This window comes from Parasteatoda tepidariorum, unplaced genomic scaffold, assembly GCF_982258835.1.
Source record: "Parasteatoda tepidariorum strain Cologne lab strain unplaced genomic scaffold, Ptep-v5.0 scaffold_12, whole genome shotgun sequence".
In the NCBI taxonomy this organism is placed as follows: domain Eukaryota; kingdom Metazoa; phylum Arthropoda; class Arachnida; order Araneae; family Theridiidae; genus Parasteatoda; species Parasteatoda tepidariorum.
This window is the reverse complement of record NW_028257371.1, coordinates 787,743-804,186: the sequence shown is the minus strand read 5'-3', so window position 1 is coordinate 804,186 and position 16,444 is coordinate 787,743. Positions and strand designations below refer to the sequence as shown.

At 26.1% G+C, this 16,444-nt stretch overlaps 2 protein-coding genes across 10 annotated transcripts in view; both read right to left on the bottom strand.

Moving 5' to 3' along the window:
• LOC147800844 (transcription-associated protein 1-like) overlaps positions 1-16,444 on the bottom strand; it is a 37,135-nt gene that overhangs the window by 9,400 nt on the left and 11,291 nt on the right. For 3 of the 8 annotated variants that reach the window (XM_087156329.1, XM_087156330.1, XM_087156332.1), the window contains 5 exons: positions 13,878-14,040; positions 12,324-12,421; positions 10,137-10,275; positions 8,743-8,850; positions 1,630-1,745 (listed from right to left, as the gene is read on the bottom strand). In XM_087156329.1, the coding sequence (XP_087012455.1) occupies positions 14,011-14,040 (30 nt within the window). In that variant the 3' untranslated portion in view covers positions 1,630-1,745; positions 8,743-8,850; positions 10,137-10,275; positions 12,324-12,421; positions 13,878-14,010. Of the gene's footprint in view, positions 1-1,629; positions 1,746-8,742; positions 8,851-10,136; positions 10,276-10,771; positions 11,963-12,323; positions 12,422-13,877; positions 14,041-15,935; positions 16,039-16,444 lie in introns of those variants that run through there. The other 5 variants (XM_087156335.1, XM_087156337.1, XM_087156331.1 and 2 more) reach the window with 5 other exon arrangements.
• The window catches only part of LOC147800845 (transcription-associated protein 1-like), an 84,007-nt gene that overhangs the window by 63,197 nt on the left and 4,366 nt on the right, over positions 1-16,444 (bottom strand). The gene's annotated exons all lie outside the window — the stretch shown is intronic.

Here is a 16,444-nt window from a genome sequence, read left to right as displayed (position 1 = left end):
TTGTTTCACTATGTATTAAATATTTAAATACACATTAACGCTTATATTTATTATTCCTAGCTTAAATAGGAATTCCGTTACAGTTCGAAATTATTTTTATTTTTAAATTTATAAATTTTAATTCCTTTTTCTGCAATATAGAGTATTAATAAAGTATGGTTATTGTTAATTTCTCTCCTTATTTTTGCAAGCTATTTGTCAGTACTTGCAATGAAGAATTCTAAAATAGTAAAGTGAATACATTATACATTTTTAATTTAAAAAAATTTAATAAAGTAGTTTAAAAAAAATCTCAGGTTATGCATACGGTATAGCCGAAAACGTATCAACACTTTCAAGAATTTAGTCCATTGAAATATATCTGACCATCATCATCACCATAATCTAGTTATACTTAAAATTTCACTTAATTTCTCCTTAATCCATATCTAATTAACTTATTTATCCACAAAATTTCAGCGAATATCATTAAGCTGGAAGTTTTTGTTTCACTAAAGCTAGAGAACAAAAATAAAAAATTAACTTATACAAAATGGAAAGAAATTCTAATGCACATTCTTTATTATTTATTAAATAATTAAAAAATAAACAGTAATGTTGATATTTTTTCTCAATATTTTTATTCTTTGAGTAAATAGGAACTTTGGTATGGCGAAAAATTATTTTTATATGCATTTATAAAATTTTATTCCTATTTCTGCAAAAAAGAACTAAATAAATGCATATTCTTGATTTCAAATACTCTTATAACATAGATTAAGGCAATTAAAGTAAAGTTAATAAAATCTGCAGAAATATATATATATATATATATATGAATTTAAAGTTTTGCTGGGATCACAAGTTTTTTAAGAGGCTACTGCTATGAATACAATTACATGCTTTGAATTCACGCTAGAATAAATAGATAAAAATTATCAATAACTTAAGCTGTCCTACATTTTAAAATCTAAAACTATTTATTCTACATAAGAAATTGATCCAACATTTCTTTCACTTAAGATGAAAATAAATCTTCCAAATGAACTTGAAGTATACATTAAAATTAAGATTATAGTTTAAAAATGAAAAAACGAAGTTATTTTGTATTTATAACGCATCATTTATAAGCAATACCATGCACTTTTTTTTATAGAACTAAAAAATCTTAAATATTCCGAGCTACAAAATTTTGTCAAGTATTAACAATGTTTCAGTGGGTACCACTGAAATTTAACATTATTAAAATACGTTATATCAAATCCACATTTTTATTAAGCGATATTAAGGCGCAATTTTTTATACGGATAGCTTTAGACCATCTAAAATTGTTGGATTTAATTAGAAAATTTAAACAAAAGCAAGAACGTATGGGTTTTCACAGCACGGCTATTGTAAGTGAATGGCAGATGGACACGTGTGACGTCAGTTCGTGAATAATCACGTGACTCCCCGTTTCAGGCGAAAACGAAAGTAAGCGTTTTTTGATTGAAAATAACTAAATAAATAACCTTCTTAGAAAAGTAATAAAATGTTTTCTGGGAGTTTTAAGGGATTCTGAATGCATTAAAATTAAAAAAAAATTTGACTGTAATTGTCCATTGGGTTGAAAAGGCTCAGAAGAAAACATCAACAATAAGAAGGAATTACTTGAGATAGATGGCTCTTTTTCCACAGACTCAACAGGATGACTCGTTGAATGAGGTTCAAATTTGGACAAAGCACGACTTGAATTCTTTGTAGTAGGTCTAAGTGGTCCTTCTAACCTAAAATCATAAACATTTTGTTATTCTTCGAGCATGTAAGGATTTTTAAAAATATATATATATAGCTTAATCCAAGCAAAAAAACGCTTACAAAAATTGAGTATTAAATGAAAAGATATAAAAAGTTAATTCCACGGGAGTCGGTGACCAATCGATATCGGTCGTCGACACATTAGGTTTGAAGAATAAGTGGTCACCATGGTTGCCCACTCTAAAAATATTTCAAGACAGAACTTATTTTTTTGATAAATGAACACAATCTAGAAGAATTTTCAGACATTTATAGTTCACTGACTTCAGAATGTACCTTTCTATAATAAGGACTTATATATTAAATTAATTATAAAGATTTTTTTCATTCATTATATTAATTTATTTTTTACAGCAAACAAGATAAAAATAACAGCTAACCTTGTACATCTTTTCACATCAACCACTAAATAATAAACAAAATTTTTTTTCTAAGTTATACATATCTCTATTTATTTTTTCACTTCATCATTATTTATTTTTTGTTCCATCTCCATAATTTTTTTTTTAAATAATAATCTCAATTTAACTTGGGCCAGCATCAAAAAACGCTTTAGATACACTAATAGTACAAATTTTGTTTACGCAGGTAAGCGTTGAAGTTCCATCTCATTCTTTGCTACATCATTACTTGATCATTTCACAGTAATTATAAAAATTACCAATGTTTACATTAAAATGTAACTTTTATTTTTCCTTAACAGCAAAAATTTTTTACATTTTTAAGGAAATACATAAATTTTAATATTAAAAACAAATTGAAAAGAGATATTAATTTAATTTTACCTACTGATTTTCTTTCAAGACTGACTTCAGTTTATTTATGAAAATAATTAAAAAATTCCAAATTAAAGTCATAAATAAGGTTAACAAACAAATATTAATAGGTTTCAAAAAATAAATCTTAAGATTAATAAACTGAGCAACCTGAATTTGCAAACTGAGTTATAAATGTTAAAATATGAGATGTTTGTTATGTATTTTACTTGAGAGGAAAAGAATTAAAAATTTCAATCATTTAAAAAAAAAAATCAATAAGGGACAGTTTTGTTGTTGACTAAAGATTTCCAAAAAGTCCCCAACATCTTTTGTTGTGAAATTTTTTAAAGCCTGTAATTAAAAAATTGGTTAATTAAATATCAACTCAATCAATCTAAGCTAAATTTAAATAATCCAATTCCAATTTCTTACAAATTAAATTTAAATTTCCAATTTCTTAAATTTTCAACTCAAGTGGAATAAACCCTTTTTCAAAAAGAAATATCAGATATCTAAACAGTTTAAAATAGCAATCTAGTTTAAATAATAACATTAATTTTAGAGCTATTTAATGTCATTCTCAAATAAGTGAAAACAAGAAGAAAAAAATTATGAATTTCTTAAAAAATTAAAATAAGTGATATTTATTAATATTTTGTATAAAAGAATTTAGGTTATGTTTTCAATAGTTTATGGACAACTTTATTTTACATTACTTAAAAGAACATAATCAATTTATCAATACCACTAAATAAACAAATCACATATTAAACATTGATACCACTAAAATCATATATTGAATTCACACAATTAATTACAAATAGCATAATAATTTTCATTATCAAATAATGTTAAGTATGATTACCCAAACCAACTCCTGAATAATATGATAAATAGAATTTAAAATTCTCTTTAAAACTAACAAATAATTCTTCTTTTTTTTTTAAAGTTAATGTGACAAACTTTTTGTAACTATACTGAATTTAATTTGCTTACATACGAGTTATATAATACCTATTGTTAAACAATTGTATTTGTCATTTTTAATTATTTTCCAGTTTGCCCTCTTTTTTTTTGTTTTATTCAGTTTCTTCCACTGTTCTGGAAGAAATATGTTCAGCGTATCTGCTACATTTTAGATTTTCAAATCCATGACTAATTCCAAGAAATTTTCATGACTTAATGAAGTTACTATTTTCTTTGATAAAAACCATAAATTTAAAAAAGCATTGTAATAACATTAATTGAAATGATAGGTATAACCAAAACTGTTATACTCTGCATCTTCATATTTACAGATTTTAAATTTAAAAAACAGAGTAAAGAAAAAGTTGAAGCAATAAAATAGCTGAAAAAAATAAAAATAAAATAATTTTTTTTCTCTTTCTCCTGCAAAATTATATTCTAAAGAGACTTTTCTTGTTCATCTGAAAGGAAAGATATTCCTGATTTTTCTGTTCTCATTTCGGAATAAAAAAACTCACCATTGACTGGCTTGCTTCAGCTAGAATTTTAAATTTATAAAATAAATAAAAAAATAAATAAAAACAAAATTTCTGAAATCACAGAAGTATAAAAGATAATTCGCTCTAGAAATGATGTTCTTTCATTTTTTGATAGAAAACCATAATTTTTAAAGAACACAATAAAAACATTTTATACTTTAATAAAATATGACTGTGACTGGGGATTTTGTTAGAAATTTAGATATTTGGAACACCATGAAATTGGCAGAGGGGGAGGAATTCAATTAAAAAAATTAGATTTTTCAGCAAACTAAATCCATGACTTCCCATGATTTCTTTGAAAATATAACTAAAATCATGACAAATTTGGTTCAATACCGAAATTCATGAATTTTCATGATTTTCCAGGTGAGCAGATACCCTGTATGTTTCTTCCGGGCTGAAATGCCAACAATGTTTAGATAGATATTTTTGTTTAAAACTTTTTCTATGTTTATTTGAAATAATACAGATTCCCATTAGAAATTAAGTTCAAAATTGGAAGAAAATATCCTTTTTTTTTATTTTGTTACAATTAAACTGAATGAATTTATATGAAGAACATAAAATTTAACTATATAAAATAGTTTAAAAAAAAACTGTTTGGTTTAAATCACATAGGTCTTTATTCAACTATCCAACCATCTATCCATGTTAGAAATTATTCCAAAAATATATGTTAAGTAAAAATAAATAAAAAATTTAAAATTTTTAGAAAATTTTATTAAAAAAATTAACATTAATGAATGACTCACTCACTGCCTCATTTTGGCCACAAGACATCAATGAATGCCTCAGCTCATAAATTAAATAAGATAGTGCGACTCTATCATGCGTCACACCAAAATATTAAACACTTAGACATTTAAAAGCCACCATCTTATATTAACCGCAAAAACATTGCTTTATATAGTTTGTCTAAAGTAAGAATTCCCCTAACCATTTGTCTGGGCCAGTGGAGGTGACTATGGTAATGAGGTCTAATCAAAGAATAAAACTAATTGACAAATTCAGAAAAAGACAAAATAAGTAAGTAATATTTAAAATAATAAATTAAAATCGAAAAGCAACTGAATCCAAATTTGTTTTATTTTAATTTATAAAGTCAGAAATACAATTCTGGCAGGACAGTACTTCATCAGGGGACACATTGCCGGCCAACACACAGGAGCCTTTCAGTTGTCAGTAGTGAAATCAAAAACTGACTGCGTCCCCAAGGCCTCATAATGGAAAATTAAATAAGAAAAAGCAATTAAAAAAATTGAAAAGGAAATGCAAAGAAAAATTAATGACAAACAGTCCCAATTTAAAAGTTCACAGCGTAAGTCTAAGTAATGATTTAAAAGTACACAGACTAAGATCTAATAAAAAGACGCCCACATATAAGAAAAATATAAATTGCCAAATCATTAAGAAAACTCTAGAAATAAGTCAAGTGCTGACCCCTTTTTGAAAATCCTGAAAAAATAAAACAGAAAAACATTAAATGAGTGAAAATTTTTAAAAAGTGCTGCCATCTATATGGGGTAACGAAGTATAACTATTTAAAGTGGGGTCGTTGTTTAGAACAGCTTTTGGCTCGGTGAAACGACGAAAGAAAGGGAATCATTTTCTTCGCCCTATAATGAAGAGAAGCTACCCTCCCTGAAATGCACTATTCTTGGTTCCATAGCAGCAGATGGCCACAGACTTTGTGGTGGGCAGAGTTCATATCATAGACAAACTATACCTATGCTTAACATATTAACCAATGTTCATAACGAGTACAAACTGGTTTTACAAGTAAAACTGATTTAAAATAAAGTTTAAAATAATGGCCACTTATTAATCTAAACAATTAAACATATTATAAAATAAAATAATGAACATGTTGCATTCAGTTTTATAACAAAAAAATTTAATCTTTAACAACTAGTATGAATGAGCATTAGAATTGTCATAGATTTCAAGATTCATTGTCATCAAAAACATTTATTGCACTCAAAAAATTTTAAAAACTAAATAAATGAATATCTAACTATACTTTTCACTCACATTTAATTTAAAATATTTGCTTAACAGACCAATTTAAATCCTGAAATTTTAAGATTATTTAAATAAGTTTTAAAATGCATGAGTATATAGAAAATGAATTGCATAAACTCAAAGAATAACCAGTAGTCTGTCCAGGGTAAATTTACTACCGTTTAGCGGTACCTTCACAAAACCAACTTTTAAAAAACCGGTAGTTTAACAAAATACTTTAAAATAAGTAAGTTCAAAGATTCTCCACCTCTTAAAATTTTGTTTCTGTATCCCCATAAAGAAACTATAAATCCTAGAGTTTTTTAAAATGAAGCAATGAGATTCTCTCTCTATAAACTTTAAAGGAAGACAAAATTCAAACATTATTCTAAACATTTGAATATTATCTTCAACATTATTGTAAATTTATTCTAACAGATCTTTATTTTTGTATGAAACGCTTTTTTCTCTGTGAAACTTTTTTTTGTATGACCTAGTCGAAAAGTTTCTCATAATGAAAATAACTTATTTCTAGTACTGTTAAATGCAAGTTGAAATTTAACTGTGAACAATGGATTTTTAAATTTGGAAACAATTTTAAGCCCGAAATGTAACAATAGCGAAATTATTTTTTAATACAGTAAGACGCCAATTATCCGAACCCTTATTATCCAAACGTCCAATTATCCGAACTACATCCGAATTCGCCTTTTTATTTTTAAGTTTAGAATTCTTTTTAACTTATCGACAATTTTTCTAAATTTAGAAGAATGAAAAATATCCACTACATCTGAAGACCATATTTAATTTACAGCCTTTTTCAGCAGTTTAACCTACATACCCCTTTAGCCCTCTTCAATTGAAAATTATCTTAAAAGAATGCAAGCTTCATTTTGACAATCTACAATGGTTGGAACGAGGAAGGTGTTTATGAATAGACAAGTGCTGAAGTTCTACAATTGAAGGATGGGTAGTTGTCACTTATGGTTAATGATTAGTAATAACAGTGCTTGGAATCTTAAATCTTGGAATAAAATTCTTAACAGAAAAACAAACGAAACTGAAGTTTCTGAATGAAGTTTCTTTTGGGTGAAAAGGTGCCAGGTTTATACAGCAGAAGAAATAGAAGACTGGTGTCGAGACAATGAAAATGACTCAGGATTTAAAATTTTAATTGATGATGAAATTGTTGTTGAAATTTTGAATGAAAATCAAAACTCCACAGACTAAGAGGAAGAAGTAGGTGATCAAGTTCAAGATAGTGGACTTTCTCATATAGTAGCATGCAATTTATTAGATATTGCAATGAATTGGTTAGAATGTCAAAATGATGTTGATCCAGTTCAGTTGATTAATTTAAAAAGAATAAAGGATATGGCTGCACAAAAAGAGCATCTTCTTTGAAACAAAAGTTTTTGCTGGATACTTTTGCAATGGAAAATGAAGAAAAATGTGGTAAAAATCAGTAATTGACAAAAAAATGATAAAAAAAGCAGAAATATGATAAAAATAATTCAAATTGAAGAAAAAGTAATACAAATAAATATTTAAAAATTTAAAAAATAAAGTTTTAAACACGTCAGAGCTATTTTAGATAGTACTGCCAGTCCTAAGCCTAGAAAAAGTGTGAAGGGAAGCTAGTGCATAAATAATAATTATTTAAACTAGATTTTAAACAACTTTCCAACTATTCATTATCTGAACCGCATTCGGTCCCGAGCAGTTCGGATAATCGGCGCTCTACTGTACATGGACAAAAATTTACTAATCATAAATGATTTTTATTTGTAGTGACAATTTTTGAAAATAATTTCTTATTTTACCATATTTTTGTGTTGATTTTTTGATGTAACTTTTAATTTTCACAAATTATGTCTAAATTTTCACAAAATAGGTACCCCTAAAAAAAACCTAGACAGACCCCTAATAACTTTATCCTTAAATCTCATAGCAATTTTGAGTCATTTGTAAAAGCAGCTATTTCTTTTAAATATATCTTAAAAAAGAAAACTCCAGAAATTACAGCTTGATGAAACGCCATTGTCTTAGTTGTTTAACACAAAACTACCTTGCAATGTCTAGTTTTTAGACTAACTAAATGAGAAAGGAAAAAACTAACTATTTTTAAACACTTTGATCAGCATTTAATAATAATTTAAATAATGCATAGTTAATTTTGAGTTACAGTTTATTGCTACTCAATAATTATGTAATGCTTAACTTTTACAAAGTCTAACTATGAGGCTGGGATAGCCTGGTTGGTAGGGCACTGGAGCACTAAGAGTTTGTGGGTTCGATCTGCGCCGGCCGAAGACTCCTGGTGTAGTAAATGGTGACTGATGCACGTTAAATCTGTCGAGTCACAAAGTCCTCCATGTTCCGATAACAAATCATACCTCTGGGAGTACTGATACAGGAGTTTCATTGTCTCCTGGATTATATCAACATTAAAAGGCTACGGAGTTGAACATTAGCAGTAGTCGTAAACCCAAAATTGGGTAGATTGTTCAATGACGAATATATATATAAAAAAAATCTAACTATGAACAAAAAAATTTGAGATAGTTTTGATGTTTTTAAATCTAACCAACCACAGTTTTTATGGGAAGTTTTACCAGCCAAAAAATTTCAAACTCTGAAGAGAATAATACACAATTCATATTTATTATTATTATTTTTAAGAAGCAAATATTTTCTACCTGTGCTGTTTTATTTAAATACGATCTCCCCCCATTTCAACGTTCAGTTCATAGATATAAAGAAAACCTTCGAAAGATGCAACCATCACACACGGAACATTTTGTATTCTGAAATCATTCAATAAAATTAAACAATGCAATATGTAATACAAAACTAAACAATCACAACATTTATTTTAAATTTTGAAACTTTTATTACTTTATTAATCACAAAATGTTAAAATAAATGTTGAGTACAAAATGTTAAATGGAAAAAAAAAACAAGAAAAACAAGAGCTTTAATTTTAAAAACACTATTTCCAAAAAGGAGTTTTAAGGAAAAAATATACATAAAATTTAAATTTGTAGATCGTTTTGCTCCCAGATGACAGACTTTAACAAGCCCCCAGCTTTAACAAACTTGTTTTTATTATTATTTCATGGCAGTAAGTTTCAAAAAATAAAATGGTAAGAAATTTGTATAGTTGTGATTTGAATGTATATCATCAAAAAATTAGTTTTTTACCCATCAGCATAGGAAAAATTCCTGTAGATTTCATGAAATATTATAAATTTCATGATAATTTTTGCATAATGTACTAAATATTTTACACATAAGGAATTTTAGGGACTTTTATAGTAATAAAAATAGAATTTTTTTTATATATTTCCCAGTTAGTATTCTAATCTAATAATGATACTGATGACTACCATAGAAATCACACATTTAAACATGGCAGTGAAAAAAGGAAAGAAAATCAGTTCAGAGAAACAAAAAGAGAGAAAAACTAGTGATTTCATTTCCACATTTGATTATCATGAACACAATGCCACATTTATATTAAAATCACACAAGCAGGCCAAGAGCAATGCTTTGAATGATCTTAAATAAAATTTGACGGGTAACACTAGACATATTAGAGACATTGAAGATGTAAATTTTGTTGAACTTTTTTTAATTGTTCGTTCATAGTTATGAAAAGTATTTTACTCTATCTTATCAAATAATAGATATATAATAACACAGTTTATTTTTAAAATAATAGTATTTAAATTATAAATTATTTAAGACTGAGAAAGACTGTTTTAAAATATAATTTTGCTATTCTTTTTTAAAACAATCCTGCTATTACATCTTTATTAAATTTTCTTTTCTTAGAGTTATTAATTTTTAGATATAATTAGTTATATATGCACAATTCTGAAAATGGTATAAAAATAAAAGAATTTCTCAAAAAATAAGGAGAACTAGTACACACAGAGAACATTTCAAACAATATTTTTCAAATGGTATCTAAAGTTAAAAAATTTTTTAAAAAAAATGAGTCATTTATTTAAAAATAAAGAGAAAAAAAACATGTTTCAGGATAAAGGAAAAAAACAAGACATATTTAAGTAATAAAAAAAGCATTTACTATCTCTTAGCTCTGTGGCTAAAATATGACGCGCTGCTACAAGCAATACTTTGTGCAAGTGGGCCACTTCTTGCGGACATAGACACAACAATCCTATCATTCCTTTAGCAAACTGTGAGGAATATTCATTCACAATATTCTACAAAAAAAAATCAAATTAAAATCACAGCTGGGTTAAATTATTATCTTAATTTAAATAAATTTGAAATTAATTTAGGATAATTTGAAATTAATTTAGGATAATATTACTCAGATAAACATAAATACAGAGCATGCTGCCTATTAAAATCACATCCATTTTTAGAACACTTGATTTTAAAAAGCAGCAAATTTTAAAAACCAAAATGTAGGAAAAAGTCATTTCAAAGTTTAATTTTAAACTAAATTAAATTGATTAAAAACTAAATTGATTACTACATTTATGTTTTATTTTTGCAAAACCTACATTTGACATGAACATGAGCAACATTTTTTAACTTGCAGGAGGATTTTAAAATATTATATTTGATAAGCAAAATTTCAAATTAAAGATTCACCATAGTTTGAAAACATATCAGAGTTTCTAAAACATTAAATATCCTTTTCTTTTCAGTATAGTTTATTTTAAGAAATCAAGAGTTCTTCTTAAATCCATTGAAGTTAGATTCACTTTATTGAATGATTGAGGATCCATGACATTGAATGATAGGCATTTTACAATTTTTCTTAGCCCATAAACAGTTTTCTTTTGGATTCCCTTAGACTCCCTTTTTCCTAATTTTTTAAACTTTTGCCCTTCAATTTCAACACAAAATACAATCAACACCAGTAACTTTGCTCATAGACAACAGACAACAATTTATTATTTATATTTATTCAAAACTTGAGAATATAGAAAATTCTAATCATTCAAACACAAAAAAAGCAAAGTTTTTCACATACAAAATTTTGTCATTACATAACGATAATAATTTTATTAGAAGATGGTTTTTACATAGTTTGATATTAAAATGATTCCGTTCTTGCAGATTTAATAGTAAAAAGCAGCTAATTTTACAATTCAGTGATTTTATAATTGAAGGTTCCAATATTAATGATACAGTTGAATCACAGTAGTAAAAAATAAAATAAAATGGGCAGAAATTTTTTTTTTTTTATGTTCACAACATAATAAAATGAATTTAATAATCAGAAAATATTCCAGTAGTCAGAATAGTTCTAAAAAAATAAATTACCTCCTTCATTTTGAACCAATAAACAAGTAAGCAAGGAAATATGGGGGGGGGGGATTAATCAAATATATCATATCAAGTTCCCTTTATTTTTATTAGCATGACTTTTCAATTTATTTTCCCTTTTAATGAGTTCTAGATAATATATTTTGTAATATACTTTGCACATTACCTCTATTTAATGTTCAAAGAGCAAATAGTTCAGCATCAGGGCTATTTAATTTATAAAGTCAAAAATTTGATTCCTAATGCATTGTGCAGAATTTTTTTATCATATTCTATGTTTCATTATATAATTACTAAAAAAAATTAACTAGCGATTAATATGTTAAATGCAAAATGTATTGAAAAAATGAGCCTGGAAAATTAATTTTTCAACACACATTATTAAGTACTCAATGTAAAGATAGCTCACAACAGCCTGTTGTAGGTCAGGAGGGTCATAAAAGCTAAAATTCTACAATTCCTAACCAATGGCATGATTTTGTTAAGCAGAAGTTGCTTTTACTTCCTAACTCACACTTATGGATCTAAAGCTTGATTGAGTATCTATCCCCACTTCAGCACATGAATAGCTTGGTGCCTTTGACCTCTGAGTCGATTTTGAAATCATATCTGTGAGTATTAAAGTGTCTTTTAACATGTTGAGGTCCACATCAGCCATCAGTGACTGACACTGAACCTTTTGTTTTGGCCGTGTCAGTCACCAGTGAATGACAATGCTTGATATATAACCAAAAAAATTAACATTGTTTTAAGTAATTACAGAAAACTTATTTTAAAATTTGCTTAACTTTTATTTATTACAGATCACATTATTATTTATTTAAAATTTCTTAGTAGTGTGCTCAACATTGTTATACCACATTAGAGTACTTCTAAGCAGCAAAGGGATTTCCTTAAAAATACGGTATAAAAAATATTTATTCAAAAAATAAGGAATAATTCTTGATTAATTAGTCATTAACCTACTCACTTGATATATTCTAACTAGGTAAGCTAGAAAGGATAATGTATTTTATCTATGCAGCCATAAAGTTAACATAAACTTCTTTGTTGAAAGATGGATTGCTCCTAAAATAAAACAAAACAAAAAATAAAATTTCTGCAAACATTCTGCATTTTGTCTTTTTCTCCCCAAGAACAAATTAAATGCACAAAATTTAATGTTTAACTTTGTCCCACCTAGTCATTGAACATAAAATTCTTTCACAGAATACAATTGAATGAGTAAAAAACAATAAGAGTTTTACTGTATAAAACCACTCTGACTTGATCATTTGGTATAAAATATAAAATAAGTAAAAAAGAAAGACATTAAGGTATATCCTGCATGCAAAAATCAATAAAATAGATTTTACAGCGAAAATCACGCAAGTCGACCATTTGTAATGTACCAATTTGATGGCCTAGTTTGAAAAGTGGTCAGTATATTAAGAGGTGATGCAAGAGTGGTGTTAATTATAGCCTTGGTATACCTAGTGGGCCGATCACTTAATAGGTTACATTAAACTCCATAGTAAAATGTTTGTTTCAATTAAGAAAGTGTTATTTTTAATAAGTGTAACAATGTATTAAAATACATTATACACGATATCGTCAATATTCTTTAGACTATTTTTTGAGTTAAATATATGACATTGTTTTGCAATATTTGGAAAAAAACTTACTCACATTTTGCAATATTTTTGCTGCAAGCCTTTTCAAAGGGAAAAAAAAAAGACATTCCAGCTTCAATCAAGTATAAGAATAATGAGACCAATAAAATAAATCTGATTTCATTTGGATACAAGATTTGTTTTAACTAAAAAAGATTAACAAGCTTTTATTTTTTAAAAAGACTAAAAAATGCAAAATTTTTTGTAATATTGACAAATATTTCTCAGATTAACTATTTCTTAATTAAATTATGAGCTGGTTGTAAGATATTTTAAAAAAAATTATATTCTAAGTTTAGTGATTTGATCCAAACAGAATAAGAATTAGAAAATTATATATCCACATTGAGATGTATTTTATCAAAGAGAATACATTATAGTTATCTTATATAGGACATGCTGTGAATTAATTGAAACTTTATTGGAGGTATGAGTTTTTCTATAAAATTAGAAAATTATTTTTTAATGACTGTTCTGAAATTAATCAAAATTATATATTTTAATGATATTTCACATATCAAAACTTAAATTAGTTTTTATTTAGAAACAGGAAAATTTTAATAAAACAAATACTTAATAGCAAATATGAGAATCAATGCCAGATTAATCAAAAGCTATGTAAATATTGACAATGATCATTATCAACTGAAAACTGCTTCCAATTTCTGGAATTTAAAGCATGTGCAACATTTTTAATGCTTCCAGAGAGTTCTTAGTTATCTTATATAGATAAATTATCATCTAAGAGTAATTTGGCAAACAAAGAGACAATTATTTATCACTTCATAGACTATTTCAACATTGAAGCATAGTCACTAATATTAAACTTTCTATTATCAAAAAATATGTAAGTAATATTAAAATTAAGTTACCTCTGTTGAGTTGTGGGTTGTAAAGTAATAGTTGTCATTATCAATGGTATAAATTCTTAGACATCTTTATGAACACTCATTTTATACAGCTGGTACATCAAGACAAAAATTATAGGTAGCTCTGCCAGTGCCTTTAAGGAACAGCTTTTGGGATTAAAATGACCTGTAAATTAAATCAAACATATAAACAATATAAAAAAGAAAAATCACAAAGTAACAATTCTTAGTGCAAGAAAGTATAGAAGAAAGTAATTTTTTAATTTTTAGTTTAAAATTTTTTTAAACACACATAAAACTGGAGAACCATGTTATTTAATTTGACTAAGAGAACTACCAGTTAAACTTTATTGATACAATAGATGGTTATGCCTTCATTATGTATTCAAAGCAACAAAGTATGACAATAAAAGAATGGGTGAGTTCAGGGACAGGGAGCTTGCTCAAAGTCCCTTCGGTTTCTGAAAAGCAAACAATCATTTGAAAGTTGACTTTTTGAATGATCCAGCTCATATTTTTCACGTGACATTTTTCTTAATTTAATAATTCTTTTAACAATATTTTAAATAATTCTATCAAGAAAAACAAACAATTAGAAAAAAATTCAAAATTTTCCAAAATAATAAAATACAATTCACGAGTTTTGGAAACCTAAGGTATATTCTTACTGATTCTGCCTTGATCCTTCTGTTTAAAATGCATCAAACAAATTTTCAATTTCTAAGTTTCATATGAATTTTTATTTTTTTGAAAAGGATAAAATAAAAAACTGTCTGTGTATTATAAAAAATACTTGTATAAAAAAATAAAGTTTATTTTCAAAATATTTTAATTCAATACAAAATTGTTTGTTAATAAAAAAAATTTAACAACTCTAATCTTTATCTCAAGATTGAAAAAAAAAATCAGTTTTTGAATTATATAGCTAGAATATCTAAGAGCAAGTTCCAAAATCTCCAAGGCAGAGAGCTAACCCAATGTAAAAGGACACAGGTAAAGAAATATTACATTAATACAGTGTCTTGTCAATGACTTAACAAGGTTATTTTTCAATTTTTTAAGTCATTCAAATTGAAACACAATAAAAACTTAGCTTGTAAAGAAAATTTCCAAACTTTAAATTTAAATTCTTTTTTTAAGATTGAATATATAATTAAAGACAGTTAAGTCAGCTGCATGTTTTTAAAAAAATTATAAAATATAAATGAAAAAAAAAACATTTATGCAATCTGTAGTCAAAAGAAATTGTATGTGAATCTTTCATATTTATTTAATTTAACGTTTATACAGTGAAAGATTAACAATGCTTGACTTTCTAAACAATATTTTAATTTTCATGAAAATTAACATATATTCCAAATAGTATTATAGTATAACCAAGTCCAATAGTATAGGAAATTAATATATATTCCAAAATAGTATAATTACAATTTAAAATCATAGGTAGCTCCGTAAGTTCTTGTAATTAAGTTGATAAATCCATAGATTAAGTTGATATTATTTAATAATAATTAATAAATAGATTCTTAAGATCAAAATTAATGTTTTCTTTTCTCTTCTAGCCCCTGCTTTTATAATTTATATAAAACTAAAGTTTTAAAGTTGGAGAATATTCCCTACTAAATGTTGAATCTTATTTCGCACTGAAAGGGTTTTGTTTTAATTTTAATCATTCTTAACCTTACAAACTTTCTATAAACAAAAGAATTTAACTTGCATTTATTTCATTAACTAGAATACTTTTTTTTCTTTTTTAAATTTAATTCTATGAACGTTAAAAATTTTTAATATTAAAATGTATGTTTAAATGGACTTCTGCATTATGTAATGTGATAAAAAAAAATTAATTTTCCTATTATTTTTATTTATTTCTATTTATCTGTTGTTTTTTTTTCTTCTCATAATTGATTCTGGTTTTCTGATTGTGTTTTGTTTCCTTGGGTAATCAGTTTTTAATTTTAAACATTTAAAAGCATTTAATTTTATACAAATATATTACAAGGTTAACTGATAAAAAGAATTTAGTGCCTAGAACAATGATGTTTATGACACAATTACTACCTATAATTGCTGTCAACATGCCTGTCTAAATTCTTGGGCATGCAACCCTTCATAGGTCAATCTGCTGTGCATGTGGCCCTTCACTTCAAAAGGTAGTACACCCCTATTATAATAATAGTAACATTTTCTCTTAACTTTGAAGGCTTATACAGATTGAAAGCATGCATACATGATTATTTTTTAGATCATGTATGCATGCTTTTGAGATGTTAAAGTAAATACTACTAAAAATTGACCTGAAGTTCAAATTAATTTAGTAAGAAAAAAGATTTTAAGCATGTTTTAGAATTAAATTGGAAAAAAAATGCTCCTCACACTAAATTTTTAAATGAAGTTACTTCATAACTTTTTTAATTTTACTTGAATATCACTTTTGAAATTTAATAGCATTAAGAATAATAATGAAAACAATTATAAAATGCAATTGAAGTCTTCAAAATTAAAATATGAATGAGCTATAAGAAGGCTTAGAAAGAAAAACAGACCTTTTTATGGGCTCCTAAAACCAT